The sequence below is a fragment of the Oratosquilla oratoria genome, chromosome 2, assembly GCF_046742065.1.
Source record: "Oratosquilla oratoria isolate Oo_2021 chromosome 2, ASM4674206v1, whole genome shotgun sequence".
Taxonomy (NCBI): Eukaryota; Metazoa; Arthropoda; class Malacostraca; order Stomatopoda; family Squillidae; genus Oratosquilla; species Oratosquilla oratoria.
The window spans coordinates 16403237-16420208 of record NC_134778.1 but is presented as its reverse complement, the minus strand read 5'-3'; the positions used below and the strand labels follow the sequence as shown (position 1 = coordinate 16420208).

Sequence of the window (16972 nt, the reverse complement as noted above, 5' to 3'; positions counted from 1 at the left end):
TATGAAAAATGCCTTTAATGGAGAGCCAATTGCAGAACAATTCCAGAACATGACCTACTAATCTTTTAACAAATCAAATGTTCAATAAAATAAGGCACCCTGATGTTGTACATACATTTCCAGATGATCACTGGGTCATCTAGTTAGTCTGTGTATAATATTCATATTTTTCATTCTTATAAATCTAAACCTATGTATATATTTATATATCTACTTATTTTTTGTATGTTTTTTCTTCATATACACATGTATTTACTTCAAATAGGTTGAGCTCTTCTGAGCAGTTTGGCTTTGAAACAAATTGCGATGCCCTTGTAAGCTCATAGTTGAATTACAGGATCCGGATGGTAGACTTGCCCGTCACTGAAAGGAATTCATCATCCTGCAAGTCTCGAAGAGCATCTTCAAACATTTCACGAGTTATCATCTGCAAAGAAAGGAACCAGTGGTTATCTATATTATATTCTAATTGTAAAACCCTATCCGCTCGCTTTCCACCCCTACTCTCCTCCTCATTCTTCACTCTATCCATCCTTGTAACCCCCACCAAACTTCATAAAATACTTCATCTCAAATAATCTATAGTCCTCTTTCCTGCCTCAAACTCCAAGTATCTGTCTCATACAGCGTCAATGACACACTCACCCTTATACAGTCTTCTTTGTATTCATAGCCTGATGCATGTTCTTCATACACACACACACACACATACACCAACAGCCTCTTTCCCCCTTATAAGGGAAGTGCCCACGCCAATCCAACATACAAAACATCTTATCTACACTGTACTTCCATCCCTTCAGAAAGAATCAAACACCTTTTTCCTTAAATAATTCAAGTACATTACATCCACACAATATATATGGAAAGATATATATATATGACGACGATGATATGGTTTAATGTCACAAACTCCTCCCTATCGGAAGTCTAGGACAGTGACCCTTACAGAGGGCTTTGTAGCATGAAATTCAATGAACCATGCACTTGGTTCAACTTTGCTGGTAGCAGGATTCGAACTGCCATCCCCATTGGGTCAGTAACGATGCCCTAACCCACTCAGCCAACGAGCTTCCAATATATAAATATATATATATCCATAAAACTTACCAAGTCTGAAGACTCCTTCAAATCTAGGAATGTCTTCTGGAAATTGAGCGTGGTCACCTTGCCCTTGCCTTGGATCAGTTTCTTGAGTGACTGGGCCACTTCAGCCCTTCGCTTGCGAGCTGCCGAACTCAAACCAGTTGTAAGAATGCTGATATCAATCTTTCCAGACATTGGGTCAGTAGCAGACTGTTTCAAAGCTTCGCGATGTAGCCTGGGGAAACAAAATGTACCTCTGAAGATCATGTGCTGGTGCTCTGAGCTCAAAATAAACACTGGGTAAATACACACACAAGTGCAAGAGGCTTCCCAAGTTCTTATAACTAAATCCCTAATCCCACTGCATAAATCAAATCTAAGATTTCCCATACCCACAAGAATTTATATCACTGATAAACATAAGAATCTCTAACAAGGAGGGAGGAAGGGAGGGAGGGAGAGAAATAATAAATAAAAATAAATAAATACATATATACATTTACCAAAGCTTTTTCCCCCTTACAAGGGAGGTAGCCAAAAAGGAAAAGGCATAAAATCATTCCCACCCATTCCATCCCTGAATACACTCCACACCCCTCCACCCTCCCTCTTATCTTAGCACCTCCTGGATGACGGGTCATCCCTGCACCTTGGCAACTGCTTTGGGTCAGAAGCAGTGTCGCCAGACACAGCACATCCACAGCAAGGTCGTTTCATTAAATCAGCGACCCCCCCTCTCCGTCCCCTCATGCATAAAGGCGAAGACGGGGAGAAATCCCTTCGGACTGCGTCAAAATTTGCTCACACATACTACCTTACCCACCATCCCACCTCATGCATCACAACATCATCCATATACAACCTTTCTCCATTCACCCGTCCTTCACCCCATCCATCAACCTCATCCTAGGACGTCCCCTCATGTTCACTCCCTCCACATCTGCCTTCCATACCTCTTTTACTAGTCTTTCTTCCCTCATTCTTTCCATGTGTCCAAACCATCCTAATACTCTTTCATTAACCCTATCTCCCAGCTCCCTTTCCACCCCTGTTCTCCTCACCTCCTCATTTCTCACTCTATCCAGCCTAGTAACCCCCATCATACTTCTCAGACACCTCATCTCAAACACATTCAAACTCCTTCTGTCTTCCTCTCTTATGTTCCATGTTTCTGCCCCATACAGTGCTGTTGTCACAATCACTCCTTCATAAATAAATAAATAAATAAAATAAATAAATAATGTGCATCAGATAAACTGTCACTAGCTGAAAGTTGTAGGAAGGGGAGTTGCCAGCTGTCAACTATCTTTGGTGTTCAACCACTTCAGTATGACTCAAATTCTCGCATGCAGCATCGGCTGCCAAATGTACAATCATCATACTCGCATTATGAAATACAGTCTGCTGTATTACTCATTCTCTTTTACTATGAGTAATAATAAACACAGAAAATGTGATCAAAACCAATTCACAGAATCTGGGGGTAACTCATGTACAACAGGTGGAAAAAAAAAATATATATATATATATATAATAGATCAAGCTTGTTCACAGAATATGAGGTCACTCAGCTACAACTCTAAATAAATATAATCAGCACACTGACGCTGGCATCCTCGGATACCCACTTCTGCCTTATGACACCAACATCAGTGTCATCGTATGCTAGGGGTCAAGGGTGATGGAAAAACAAGTGGATAAAGTGAGATTTTGGGCTTGCTCCAGTGTCAGCTCTCAGGGCTACACCTCCAAATAGAAGTACAGTAGTCAAAGGGGTATGGGGGATAGGTGGCTGGGAGTTAACTGAATTACATCCTTTTCACAAGATCACCTCATGCAGATACCCAGTGCCAGTCCCAGTAAACAAGACATTATGAACAACAAGACCAAAGGCTTACCGCCAAGCCTCTTCCACGTCAACAGCCTCCACCATGTGTGAGAAGCGCACCTTGGAATGAGCTTCAGCTAAACGGATGAGGGATTCAAGCTGTCTAGGATAGGCTGTAATCTGCCCTCTTCCACTTCCAACCTTCCTCATGTCTACATATGCCGAAATGAGACGCTGTGAGGCATCATCGGACAGCTTAGGTAAAATGTACTCTTTTGCGTATGATAAATAGTCTCTAAGTACGCTCATATCCAAATTTTCTTCCTCCGTGTCAGCTTCAGAACGGTAATAGAGTGAGACAAGATGTCTTGCGAGTCTACGATCATAGAGTTCATCCTGAGGATCCAGGATAAGGAAGATAAGATCAAATCTTGATAACAATGTGTGTGGTAGTTGAATGTTCTCGATAATGGTCTTGTTCTTGTTCCACTGAGATTCAACAGGGTTGGCAGCAGCAAGTACAGAAGTTCTTGCATTCAACTGACAGATGATTCCAGCTTTTGCAATGCTAAGTGTCTGTTGTTCCATGACTTCATGAAGAATTGACCTAGTGATAAGGAAAAACATGTAAGAAAATCTTGTATACATCAGTCTTTATGAACTAATAAGTTACAATTACCAGGTTATGGTTATCAAAAGCTAACACTTACTGACTGATAGTTGTCTTTAGTTTATGTTATGCACTCACTTCTACTTTACAACTATACATAATGACACCTTTACCTAGTTGAGTCGTTCATTTTGTCAAACTCGTCAATACAGCAGATACCATTATCCGCTAACACAAGGGCACCAGTCTGGAGAACAAGCTGTCTGGTTTCTGGGTCTTTGGTTACATAAGCTGTGAGACCTACAGCTGATGATCCCTTGCCACTTGTGTACTGAGAACGAGGAACCAGGTTGAAGACATACTGCAGAAGTTGTGATTTGGATGTTCCTGGGTCTCCACATAGAAGAATGTTAACCTCAGATCTGTAAAGAGGTCATGTGCATTTACCAAAATGACTTCAGTTACCTATCTAAATATCAATAGGCTTCTTTACCTTTACGAGGGAGGTAGCCAGCCTAGGCATGCACCCATCACCACCGATCCCAGTCCTACCATCAATCATTCCCCTATTATCTTAGCCTCTTACTGATGATGTACCATCCCTGTTTCCTGCCCACTACACTGATCAGAAGCAATGCAGCAAGAGACAGCACATCCACAGTGAGACCAACTGCTTCAGCTATACACTCAGATTTTAGACCATGGTCAAGCCTGTTGTAATCTAATTTTATGTCATACCAGACTAGCATACAAATGCTTAATTTTCTGATGCAGATTACTATGGAGGTAAAGTACAAAATATTCTATACGGATGCTGGACAGGGCTTACACACCAGCCTATTTGCTCTGAATACCAAGGATGTGTTGAGGAAGTAAAGGCATAAGAGGGTCTGGGAGTTTTCCAACCAATACCCTAAGGTTTGGGTCTTTTAATGTGCATGGATGTAGTACAGATGAGAGTAAAAGGGAATAGATAGATAGTATGTTTGTGAGAAGAAAGATGGATGTGTTGGCTTTGCGTGAAACTAAGATGAAAGGGAGGGGGGAGTGTGAGTTTTGGAGTGTAGTTGGGAGGTTCTCAGGAGTGAAGAGAGGACGAGGGAGAGAAGGGGTGGCTATACTAGTAAGTGAAGAGATAGGTAAATGTGTAGTGGAGTGGAAGGAGGTTTCTTCAAGGTTAATGTGGATGAAGGTGAAACTGGGAAAGGAGATGTAGGCTTTTGTAAGTGCATATAGGCCTGGTAGTGAGAGGAGTGTAGAAGAAAGGGAGGGTTTTTGGATAGATTTAAATGAGTGCATAGATTAGGGAAAAACTTCAATATAGTTGTATTGGGAGACCTTAATTCTAGGGTAGGAAATGAACCAATAGATGGAGTGGTTGGGAAACGTGGAGTTCCAGTAAAGAATCATAGTGGAGAGTTGATGGAGATGTGTCTAGAGAGTAAATGATAGCAAATATAATGTTTAGGAAGAAATTCAAGCAAAATACACATGAGAGAGGGTGGATGAAAGGGTGGTAGATAGAGCATTAATGGACTCTGTAGTGGTAGATAGGAGTATAGAAGGAAGAGTTAAGGATCTACATGTTCTAAGGGGAGAGAGTGGGGGAATATCAGATCATTTTCTGGTGGAAGGTAAGTTGAGAGTGGAGGATAGAAGGAGAAAGAGGAAAAGGACAAAAGGTAGGGAGGTGCTTAGAGTGAACTGCTTAAATGAGAAAGAAAAGGAGCACAAGAAGCTGAGAGAGGAGTGGGAGGGAGTGAAGGATGAATGGGGATGGTTCAAGGAGGGAGTCACAAGGTGTGTAAAGATGGTGTGTGGAACAAGGACAGGAGAAAATAGAAGCAAGGGTAGTGAGTGGTGGGATGAGGAAGCAAAGAAGGTTGTAGAAGAGAAGAAGTGAGCTTTCACAGATTGGTTACAAAATAGGATGAGGGAATCATATGAGAGGTACAAAGAAAAGAGAAGTAAAGCATAAGATAAAGGAGGCAAAGAGGAGAGATGTGAAATGGGGTAAGAGTATGACAGAAAATTTTGAAAGTAATAAAAAGATGTTTTGGAAAGAAATTAAGAGAGGAAGAGGCGGCAAATCAAGTAAAGAAGAAAAAGTAAAAGGAGCAGATGGAGAGATGCTAATGCAGTGGTTCTTAACCTTTTTTGGCAGCGACCCAAAATTTTGCACAAATCAAGCATCGCGACCCAAAATTTTGCACAAATTAAGCATCGCGACCCAAGCCTACAAATAAATTTTCTGCTTTGGAGTTTTTATTTAATCATGGTCTGCTTAGAATCCTAAAACTAGGCATCATGTATTTTAATTATTACAGTATATAATTATAATATATTTGTAGTGGGAAAATAATTATTTTCTGCAAACCCTTAGCGACCCAATAAAATGGTTTGTCGACCCAAATTTGGGTCGCGACCCAGGGGTAAAGAAACACTGTGCTAATGGAAGAGAAGGCAGTATGAGGAAGATGCATCTGTTCCCTTTTGCTCTCATCTGTACCACATTCATGCACATTAAAAGACTCAAACATTAGGGTACTGGATGGAAAACTCCTCCCAGACCATCTTATGCTTTTTACCTTTTTAAAGGAACGTCCCCTTTGGAGCTACAAGAAAGATGCCTATTACTATCCTGTCCCAATGAGTTAAACCAAATTAACAAAAATTTAATTTTCATCAACCAAAGTATAACAAATTTTACCTGAACTTCCCACGACCCGCATTGGTGAAGTCTTTCCGGGTACCACCAAACAACTGAAGCAAGATTCCTTTCTTAATGTCCTCATTTTCGTAAATAGATGGGGCGATAGCTCGGGCTAGACGCTCATAGATGTCAGGCTTCCTTGAGAGCTCTTTCAGAAGTTCGATTCTCTCCGGGGGAAATCTTGGTGTCCCGCTGCAATTGTACAAACATATGTTTATATATACATATATATATACACACACACACACACCATGGGCTTTCCACCCCCCTTACAAGGGAGGTAGACAAAATCAAAGGAACAAATCCACTCCCAACCATCTCATACCCACATGCTCCACTCCCATTCACCATCCCTCCCTCCCTCTTTACTTGGCTCCTCCTGGATGACAGGTCATCCCTGCATCTTGCCCACTGCCCTGGGTCAGAAGACATGCAGAAAGACACAGCACATCTATAGCAAGGCCACTTCATTTAATCAGTGACCCCACCCTCCTCTCCATCCCCTTGTGCAGAAAAAGAGAAGGGGAGAAATCCCTTAGTGCTCATCATAATATAATTCACACATACTCCCTCACCCCACCCACTCCCCTTTCATGCATCACAGCATCATACACAACCATTCTCCACTCACCACTATTTTCTGTCTTTTCCATTCCTTCCTTAACAGACATTCCCCTCTTTCCCAATGCCCCTTTTACCCCATCCATCCATCTCATCCTTGGTTGCCCCCTCATGTTTACTCCCTCCACCTCTGCCTTCCACACCTTTTACTAATCCTTCTTCACTCACTGTTTCAATGTGTCCAAACCATCCCAATACTTTCATCAACCCTTTTTAAACCCTGTTCTCCTCCTCACCTCATTTCTTACACTATCCAGTCTAGTAACCCCTATCATATTTCTCAGACATTTCATCTCAAACACATTTAAACTTTTCCTCTATTATGTTCTATGTTTCTGTCCCATACACAGCTGTCAGCAATTACCCCTTCATACAATCTCCTCTTAGCATCCATTCCCAAATGTCTATTTCTCATTACACTTTTTAATCCCCCAAGGCATTTACTTGCTTCTCTCAATCTACATTCCACCTCCACTCCTCCCTTTCCCACCACATTTGCACCCAAGTATCTAAAACTATCCACTTCCTCCTTGCTCTCTCACCTTAATACTCATTTCCAATTTGCTGCAATCCTCTCCCCTTGTACATCCCACCACCTTACTTTTATCCACATTTATCTTAGTCTGTTGATGGAGCAGTGAGCAATATGATTACGGATATGCCTCTGGAGGTTTGTGTCCGGTGTGAGATGGAAGAAGCCCTTGGTATTTAGATAGTGTAGATGGTGGACAGGGGATAGGGTTCACCTTTCATCCACAAGGAGCTATGATAACAGGGAAATGATTGATAGGTGGGTGTGAACGTGTGCCTTGGCTGGCTACCTCCTTTGTCAGAGAAGAAGCCTTTTGGTAAATAGGTAGATACAGTGTAGATAATCTATGGGTGCTGTTTTGGGGCAATCAGTTATTATTCATAATACTTTGTGTAGTTTTATGGGCTCTCTTTGCCTGTCTCCCCCCCCCCCATTGTTGGACACCATGCTGTAGACACACAGGTAAGTGTAATTTTAAGTTGTTTATTTGAAGTGATTGTTTTTTTCCTGGTGTCTGAATCCTATATCATTCTTGTCAATTAGAGTTCCTAGTATGTGTAGTTTCTTATTTGCCTTCACTGTGAGGTTTTATGCATGTAAAGGTTATACGTATATCATATACACAAGGCCAAATAAAACAGTGAAAAAATAATATGAAAAAACCAAATGATAATGGTGACAGGCAATGAACTACAAAATTACACTTACCCATCCTCCTGCCCATGTAATCTCTTGGAATCAATCTTTCTGAAGTGAACAACATCAATATGAGTTTTGTAGACACTCTTCAAATTCCTCATCCGTGGGTTAAGTTTCAAGGGTGTTGCACGATAAATACCAGTCACAGTAACACGGTCTCCAGGCTGTACATCATCCACAAGGTCGTTATGAGCATAGACTTGCACTGTGTGGGGAGTCTGACCAGGTGGCATGTCATCTGCAACATATCAATATGACATTAATTAACCTTTATCTCCGTTATTACTCCATTAGCCACAAAGTGAGATGATTTGGGATGGAAACAGAAATCCTCATCCTTATCAACTACGTCCTTCCCTTTCATTCTTGGTGAAATCCTTTCATGGAATGGGCCACTGCTTCATTCACTTGAGATCCCCCAAGGGACATTAAATGAACATCTCTCTTAACATCTCACCTTGTTTTCCATTAAAATTATCAATAACATATATAAAAATAAACATATATGACACATTATTTACCTGGGCTCTCTTGCAACTTCACCATCTGCTTGTCAGAAAACTGTGAACGATTGTGAATCAGAGTAAAGGAATGTCTGGTGTTGCAATGAGTACAAAGAGTTGGCTCTGCGATACGACCACGATCGATCTCCACTGTTGTGCTGAAGCTGCAGACGTTGCACTTGAAGAAAGCCTCACGCATCTCGGGAATGATGTTGGATGTGCGGATCACCATGCCAGATATGGTGATGAGCTGGTCAATGTCTATGGAGAATGGAAAGTCATAATAAATATATATAAATACAAGAAATAATGGATGTCTGTTGAAAACTGTCAACATTTTCTTTTACATGGTGTTTGGTACACACAAGGGCTAATGGCAAGTGAATTGTTTATGGAGAATGTGGGTCAGTATCTGGGATATGATGTTGCCATGATTGTCAAATACAGTACTACCTCTCATTAACGGACTAAAAGGGAGGTAACGGTGTCCATTGATGTGGAGTGGTTTTTGGGCGGCATTGTGATTGCACAGCAATAAACAACAGCACCAAAAACACCGCAAATACAGCAAAAACACAGCTAATTAACGTCTGTTAATGAGAGGTAGTACTGTATACATATGGATTACACAAGCAAAGGAAACTCAAAACAAAGGCATGAGGTATTAACTTCATGATGTTTCATAACAGTGTGCTGTGATGAAACATCCAGTTTCTTTTGCCATCAGTCCAACAAATCTTATTTTGTGTTAGAGAGAAGACTTTCCTAGGATCATCCTTTCACTTAGTTTTGAGTATGTGGTGAATATGATAGACCTGCATGAAGCTGAAGATCATTGTGGTTTGCTTGGATTAAGATGAGGATAATGTGTGTTCTTTTCCAAGTTGTCATTCCATAGTCCACAACTTGAAGACTACAATGAGTGCTACCATGCCTCTGGTTTTAATGTTTAAAATAATAGTTTGATACATACATATACCAAAGGCTTTTCCCCCTTTACAAGGGAGGTAGCCAAAAAATAAAGGCATAAAAACCATTCCCACCCATTCCATCCCTAATCCACTCCACTCCCATCCACCCTCCCTCTTATCTTGGCACCTCCTGAATGACGGGTCATCCCTGTATCTTGTCCACTGCCCTGGGTCAGAAGCAGTGTCGTAAGACAGAGCACACCCACAGCTAGGCTGCTTCATTAATTCAGCAACCCTCCCTCTCTGTCCACTCATGCAGAAAAGGATAAGATGGGGAGAAATCCCTTCAGGCTGCATCAAATTTTTCTCACACATAGTTTGATATTGTGTCAAAACCTTCTGCATTAGAGTTTTTTTAATTTCAGGATGGATTTCTCTGTGTCTGCAGGTGAAAGATTAGGCGAGACAAACTACACCTTATGAAGTCTTTCCCCCAACTAGACTCAAAACAGAGTGCAAGTATGCTATAATGTATTCTTAATTCCTATGGAACACCCTCCTTACAGTTTTCTCATCATGTACCACTCAATCTTCCAAATAAATCTTAATTAACAGCAATTATTATCTTACCTTCTGGATTCAATCCACGCATGTTCTTAGTTTTGTATGCATTGAAAGGCCGCACCTGAATCTGGTGTTCTAGAATTGTGTCTGGATATCGCACAAAGAACATTTCGTTGATGGCCATGTCGAAGGTTGGAATCACCTATTCAAAAAAATTATCCATAAAAACCATTAATATCATCACTACTAAAATTGGCACCTGTATATTCATTACTGCTCTACAGACAAACTTAAAAACTCAAGACATCACTAACCTCCTGTGGATAGCAGACCAACTGGCGGTAAACATCAGCATCAAACTGGTGCAGATGAGCACAGTTTATATTGAGGAAAGGTTCCTCCAAGGTGTGAATCTGTAAAGTGAAAAGTAAGTCTCCATTATTACCTGAAACTAATGAATTTTACACCAAGCTAGATACCAAAACATCTGTAAAGTTCCAACACACAATAGCAACTACTCTACCCAGCCTCCTCTCACATGCTAAACCCAACAATCATGACCAAATGAATGTGCCCAGACTGACTCATGAATTACTCAAACATGCCACTATCCAAAATAATACGAATGCTGTTGGTACAGTTGTTAAGTCCCCAAATGACACGTGTGAGTACAAAAATCCACAATCAAGTCTTCAGGCTTGTTCCATACCTCTTCTAACTTTTGCAAGTATAGTGGTTCATCCACATTCATGCCTTCCACTCTTTCATCTCCCTCAGTATTAGGGTCCACATAGGTGAGAACAAACTGCTTGAAGCGCTCTTTGCATTCGCCCACGACAACATCTGTGCCCCAAATGACAAGCTGGGGTCCTTGTGCTTCAGCAGCTGTTGAAGCAGGACCTTGCTGCTGTTGCTGCTGCTGCTCTCCTCCACTTTCACTGACTGGATCAGTGCTGATGTTCACCTGAAACATTAACATTAATAAACATTTTCTTATAGGTCTATGAAATGTTACTTCATGTCTGACCATAAAATCTGTCTCTTCTCTTCAAACCAGCACAATGACTTAACTATCAATGATGTAATGCCTCAGCAAACATACAAAACAAAGGGCCATCCCCTACCCACTTTATCAGTGTAGCCGGTCAAAGGTTAAAGGGTGAAGGCAGCACATATGAATGGCAAAATGGAGACATCCCTGTTGTCTGGATACACGACTGCCATTTTTTTTTTTGCACAGAAATAGTTGACATAATTGCTACTGCTATAGAATGATTTCAGTTTCAAATGAGGAACCACCAACTATTGAAGAAATACCCTGTGCAGTCATGTTTTAGGCCCAAGAAATAAAGAACAGCTACAAATATGGTGGTGGAATAGATCATCATCTTTTAATTACCATGATAATGATGCCCCATGGCCTTTGGGAAAATGATCTCCATCATCAGCCCCACAGGGCCACTATGTGCAAATGCCCAGATGAAATAATCAAACTTTTTTTCAATTGGCAATGCTAGTAACAAACACAAGACACTGCTAAAGTTTAACATGTGCAAATAAAACCATTCCCTATCAATTTCACACAATTATTTAAAATCAACCATTACCTGTCTAATACGACGATCTGATCGAATATCAGATCGATGTCTAATGGGAGTGCCTCTGACACCTGATCTTGGAGTACGGAGAGAAGATCCAACACTGCTGGGTGTCCCATAGTTAAGTGGTGAACTAAGATCGATCTCACTGATAGCTGCAAATTCAAAATAATACTTATTAAATCATTCCATAGTTAATCTTTTATGTTAATTTCTGCTGGCTTCATTTTTACACTACAATAGTAATCTGATGAAAATGTCCAGTAAAGCAAGTACCACATACATATACCAAGTGTTTTTTCCCCCTTACCAGGGAGGTAGCCAAAATCAAAATACTCCACTCTCATCCACTGCCCCTCCCTCCCTCTCATCTTGGCTCCTCATGGATGACGGGTCATCCCTGCATCTCACTCACCCTGGGTCAGAAGCATTGCAGCAAGACACAGCATATCCACAGTAAGGCTGCTTAATTTAATCAGCGACCCACCCTCACCATCCCCTCGTGTAGAAAAATTCAAGACGGGGGAAAATCCCTTAGGGCAGCGTCAAAATATTATTCACACGGAACCACTCCCTAACCACACTCTTCCATGCATCACAGTATCATCTGTACACAACCATTCTCCATTCATCCCTATCTTCTGACTTCTCCCTTCCTTCCTCAACATACATCCTCCCTTTTGCTCAATGCCCCTTTCACTCCATCTGGGGTATTGGCTGCATGTTACTGATATGGTTTAACATCTCAAACTCCCCCCTATCAGAAGGCTAGGATGGTGCCCCTCACTGAGGGCTTTGTAGCGTGGAATTTAATGAACCATGCCCTTGGTTCAACTTTGCTGGTGGCAGGATTCGAACCGCCATCCCCTCGACATTTGCTGCGAGTAATGATGCCCTAACCCGCTCAGCCAGCGAGCTTCCTGCATGTTACTATGAGGTAAAAACCTGCTCAGTAGCATGCAGCTGATACTTTAGGGTCTACATAGCACACCCCTACAGACCAGAGCCAAACATAATTTTGTCTATGTTAGAGGAAATATCTTGTCATGGAGAAATTATGCTACTTTATTGTACTGTGACTGTTCCTCCATTATGCTGTCCCCCACCCACTCTTAATACTGTCCTGTACCACTTCTCTGAATATATATTTCCATTTTCACCTAACCCTGTTATAGAGGAGAAAGAATATTGCCATAGTGTTCCCAATTTGGTCTAAAATGGGTCGGAGGATATAACTAGGCATCCTGCTCCCTGTAGCTATAGAGTAAATTCCTAAAAGAAGTCAAGTACCAAATACTTGTGAAATACTAAAAATAAGCTCTGAAGACACTATATTTTATCTTCTGCCTGACACTTTCATGTAAGCAAGAGCAACTTCTTCATGGCATAGGGGTCAACACTCCCTCAGAGAGAGCAGATTGAGTGAGAGAGGGAGATAAATTTGTGGACCTCCACATTACTTAGTGATAGCTACTGTTTACATCTATAAACGAGACTCAGGTTTATACGAGCAAGGTGTTAACTAAGGTGTCCCTTCTCTTGTTCAACCACCCTCTATCTAAATTGGGGACACGCTGTAAATAAATACATATATACATACATAGATCAGCCCTTAAAAAAAATAATAATAATAAAATAAATAAATAAATAAATATCAACCAACCTATACATAATTTACCTGGATTCAAACGGGGTGGTGCAGGAGAGGTGGCTGGAAACTCTCCTGGGGATGACGGAAGAGGTTCCAAGCCACTCGTATCGCTGACCTTGCTTGGAGTTGAACGAACACTGCGTGGTCCAGGAGATGACATGGTGCCACTGGTTTTGCACTCTCCTAAAATCCAAAACATGTTAGGAAACAATTCAACTACAAAAGTACCCAATTAAATGCACTACAAGAAATACCTATAGTAAATGTGTCAAATGACAGGGCTGCAAGTCAGCTGAGAGCAACCACAGACAATGGACTAATTTATCTCAATCATACATTTACCTAATTGTAACATTTAAGAATTGAACTATATCTACTTGGCCCTGTCACTGTTCCTCCATCTGGTAAACTTAAATTTCAACAAGTTATTTTGTAAAATTTTGTATATATGTATAAATTTTGTTTTCTTTTGTTGAATAAACTCTTGAACTGAACTGAACTGAAGATCACAAAAGTACCAATTTCATTTCTCCTTTCTTACCACCAAGTCACGAAAAGAACCATGTCTCTTACCTGGGTGTGATAAATGAGAATGACTACTAAGATGGTTTTATTTGGAAACAAACAAATGAATAAGTCATACATACATGCATACATATACCACCAGCCCCCCCCCCCCCAAAAAAAAAAAAAAAAAAATCCACAACCCTCCCTCCCTCTTATCTTCATAATATAATCTTGGCTCCTCCTGGATGACGGGTCATCCCTGCACCTCGCCCACTGCCCTGGGTCAGAAGCAATGTAGCAATGTAGCAATGCCACTTTAATCAGTGACCCCTTCTCCGTTCCCTCATGGAGAAAGAGAAGACAGGGAGAAACCCCTTTGGGCTGCATCAAAAATATTCTACTCAATCCCCCACTCCCTTCCATGCACCTCAACATCATTCATACACAACCCTTCTCCATTCACCCCTATCTTGTCTTCTCCCTTCCTTCCTCAACAGACATTCCCCTTTCCCAATGCCCCCTTTACCCCATCCATCCATTTCATCCTTGGTCACTCCTTCACATTCACTCCTACACCTCTTTTACATATCTTTCTTCACCCATTCTTTCCATGTGTCCAAACCATCCCAATACTTTTTCATCAACCCTCTCTCCTAACTCCCTTTCCAGACAGTCTAGGGAACGACGACAACAACAACAACAACTCCCTTTCCATCCCTACTCTCTCCTCCTCATTTCTCACTCTAGCATAGTAACCCTACCATACTTTCAAAATTTGTCATATATTTAATCATTATGAAGCTCTCATATAAAGTTTGCTTAGTCTCTAGAAGTGCACACCTAAGTGATATATCAATAGAAAATTAATTATTAATTTTGTAAATTATAATACAGTAAACCCTCGATATAACAGATCTCAGTATACCGGATATCAGATTTAACAGACAAAAATCTGACCAGATAAACCTTTGCTATAACGGATTTTCATCCGTTATAGCAAGGGATCCCCAGTTATAATGACAGACTCATCCTCATATCATCTATAATATCGAGGGTTTACTGTAATTTCTAATATCGGACAAACTTCAGAATATAACAGGTCTGTCCATTATTTCCATCAGATATATCAGATCCTCGATCATAACAGATCTTCGGACAGTGACAGACCCATCCCCATATCGTCTGTTATATTGAAGGTTTACTGTACAGGTACACAACCCTTTATCCAAAACCCCTTGGGGCCAGCTGCATTTTGGATTTCAGCATTTTTCGGATTTTGGAACAAATACTAGCTGTCCCAGTGAAGTTTGGGCAGCATCCCACTTACATTTTTTATTATAGTAAAAATGAATGAATACTCAAATAATTGGGATAAATAAAGACTTTGGTATTATTGCAGGTTATTTATAGGATGTACTGATAAATGAAATAGATTATCAAAAACACAAATAATGAAACAGTTGGGATTACTTATGCCATAGATGTACAAATTTTAATTGTACACAAAATTATATTTATGCAAGAATAAAGGAAGATGGCTAATGGCATTATAAATCATTACAATAAACTAGTAAATGACGAATTAGAATACATGAAAATAGTCGCTAACATTCATATTCGAACATCATCCAGGATGTTTTCAGCAGGAATAGGATTTTTGAGAGATGTCAGAGGGAGTGAAAGAGAGTAGAACCAGGAGTGGAGGAGGAATAGGGATGGTTCAAGGAGGGAGTCACAAAGTGTACAGAGATAGTGTATGGAACAAGGAGGAAGCAAAGAAGGTTGTAGAAGAGAAGACGAGAGCTTTCACAGTGTTACAAAATAGGACAAGATAAGTGAAGGCACAAATGAAGAGCCGTGAATAGCTGAGGGTCAACCGTACCTCAGAAGAGCCTAAAAAGGACCCGTGGTTTTGACAATGACAGAGCTAGTTCAATTATACAGATAACCTCTTCAGAATGTGGCCTGTGTCACCTAAGGAAAACTGTCAGATGGTAGTAGTAGGTAGGGTGGTAGGGTGAATGCCTTGGCTTAGGCACCCCTTCTCCGTTTTTTGTTTCACTTCGTTTAATTTCGGACTTTGGTTGTTCTGTATTTCCAGGGGTTATACATTGTTTGTCGGTTCGGTTCCGGCTTCTCTGCTTTAGCATCGAACAGTATGAGTATTAGTTTCTTCAGGATCTCGTCTTTGTTTTCCTAGACAGGTCATGGATCCAACAGTATAAGATGAAGTGGCCCTTAATAGTACTTGACGCCCCTATACACATTCACTTGACCCCCTCTGGAGTAATTAATACGACTAAAATGTGTCTCTCACAGACAAATTAATTATTATCTAAATAAACATACACCACGTAACAATGGAATATCGCCTTCTGCCTTCGGGTGCCAAACTAAGACAGTCAATAATACAAATAGAATCTTATAACAAGCTATAACTCTTCACATTCTAAATGTGCCACATATATTCAACAAAGAAAACACAATTTTGCCACCACATACCTCAATTTAAGCTTAATACCGGGCGCTCTTCCTTCTCTGCAACCCCACAATTCCTTTTTCTTTGACCGCGTAACTCAATGACTGTAAATGCGCGGGAAACTGAGCGAGTGTAGGATGATTAAGCGGGACATTTAAAAACATAATAACCTTTAGGTTCATATATTTCAACACAAAATAAAAGTAAAGAATGTTTTGGTACCTTACAAACTACTATGATTTAATAAGGTACAAATGCACTGTAACGAATATTATCATCAAAGGAACTGGCAAGAAAATAAACAAATAAATAGTTATCAAACGCTTGTGATTATAATCCATGTAAACATTTTATCCTACATTTTCTGTTAAATTGCTAAGGTTTTGTTTGATATTCCAAATCTATCTGAAATATATATGTATCAATTCATATTCATTACTTTATGGAAAATAGATATTCTCTTTCTTGTTGAGTCCCGTGTAATGTTTACATTTCCTAATCGCAAGTTCTCATATCGTAAAAACACGCCCGTGATGTTCTGTGAAAACATCTAGTCAAATCATAATGACTAGCGGATATTTTACAAATAAATAGTCTAGCTTCTCTAATCATCATTATGAGGAAATCTGTTAAGCGTATATCTGTTCTAGATTTGATTAATGTTCTATAT

The 16972-nt window shown here is 40.4% G+C and overlaps 1 protein-coding gene across 1 annotated transcript; it reads right to left on the bottom strand.

Annotated features, from left to right (window-relative positions):
- dpa (disc proliferation abnormal) lies at positions 1-16472 on the bottom strand. The gene is made up of 13 exons (XM_076205436.1): positions 16326-16472; positions 13344-13499; positions 11675-11820; positions 10777-11031; positions 10382-10480; positions 10134-10269; positions 8611-8853; positions 8099-8327; positions 6235-6429; positions 3698-3946; positions 2985-3521; positions 1111-1321; positions 1-427 (listed from the first exon to the last, which is right to left on the bottom strand). Exons 2-13 carry the CDS (start codon positions 13474-13476, stop codon positions 332-334), a joined length of 2529 nt encoding a protein of 842 aa, XP_076061551.1. The 5' UTR covers positions 13477-13499; positions 16326-16472; the 3' UTR covers positions 1-331.
- Positions 16473-16972: the final 500 nt, after the last annotated feature.

Coding starts and splice junctions, on each gene's coding strand:
- dpa (XM_076205436.1), bottom strand. CDS start 13,476: ATGTCATCTCCTGGACCACGCAGTGTTCGTTCAACTCCAAGCAAGGTC. Junction 11,032..11,674: donor CAGATCGTCGTATTAGACAG/GTAATGGTTGAT, acceptor TTAATGTTTCAG/GTGAACATCAGCACTGATCC. Junction 3,947..6,234: donor GCGGGTCGTGGGAAGTTCAG/GTAAAATTTGTT, acceptor ACCTCTTTACAG/ATCTGAGGTTAACATTCTTC.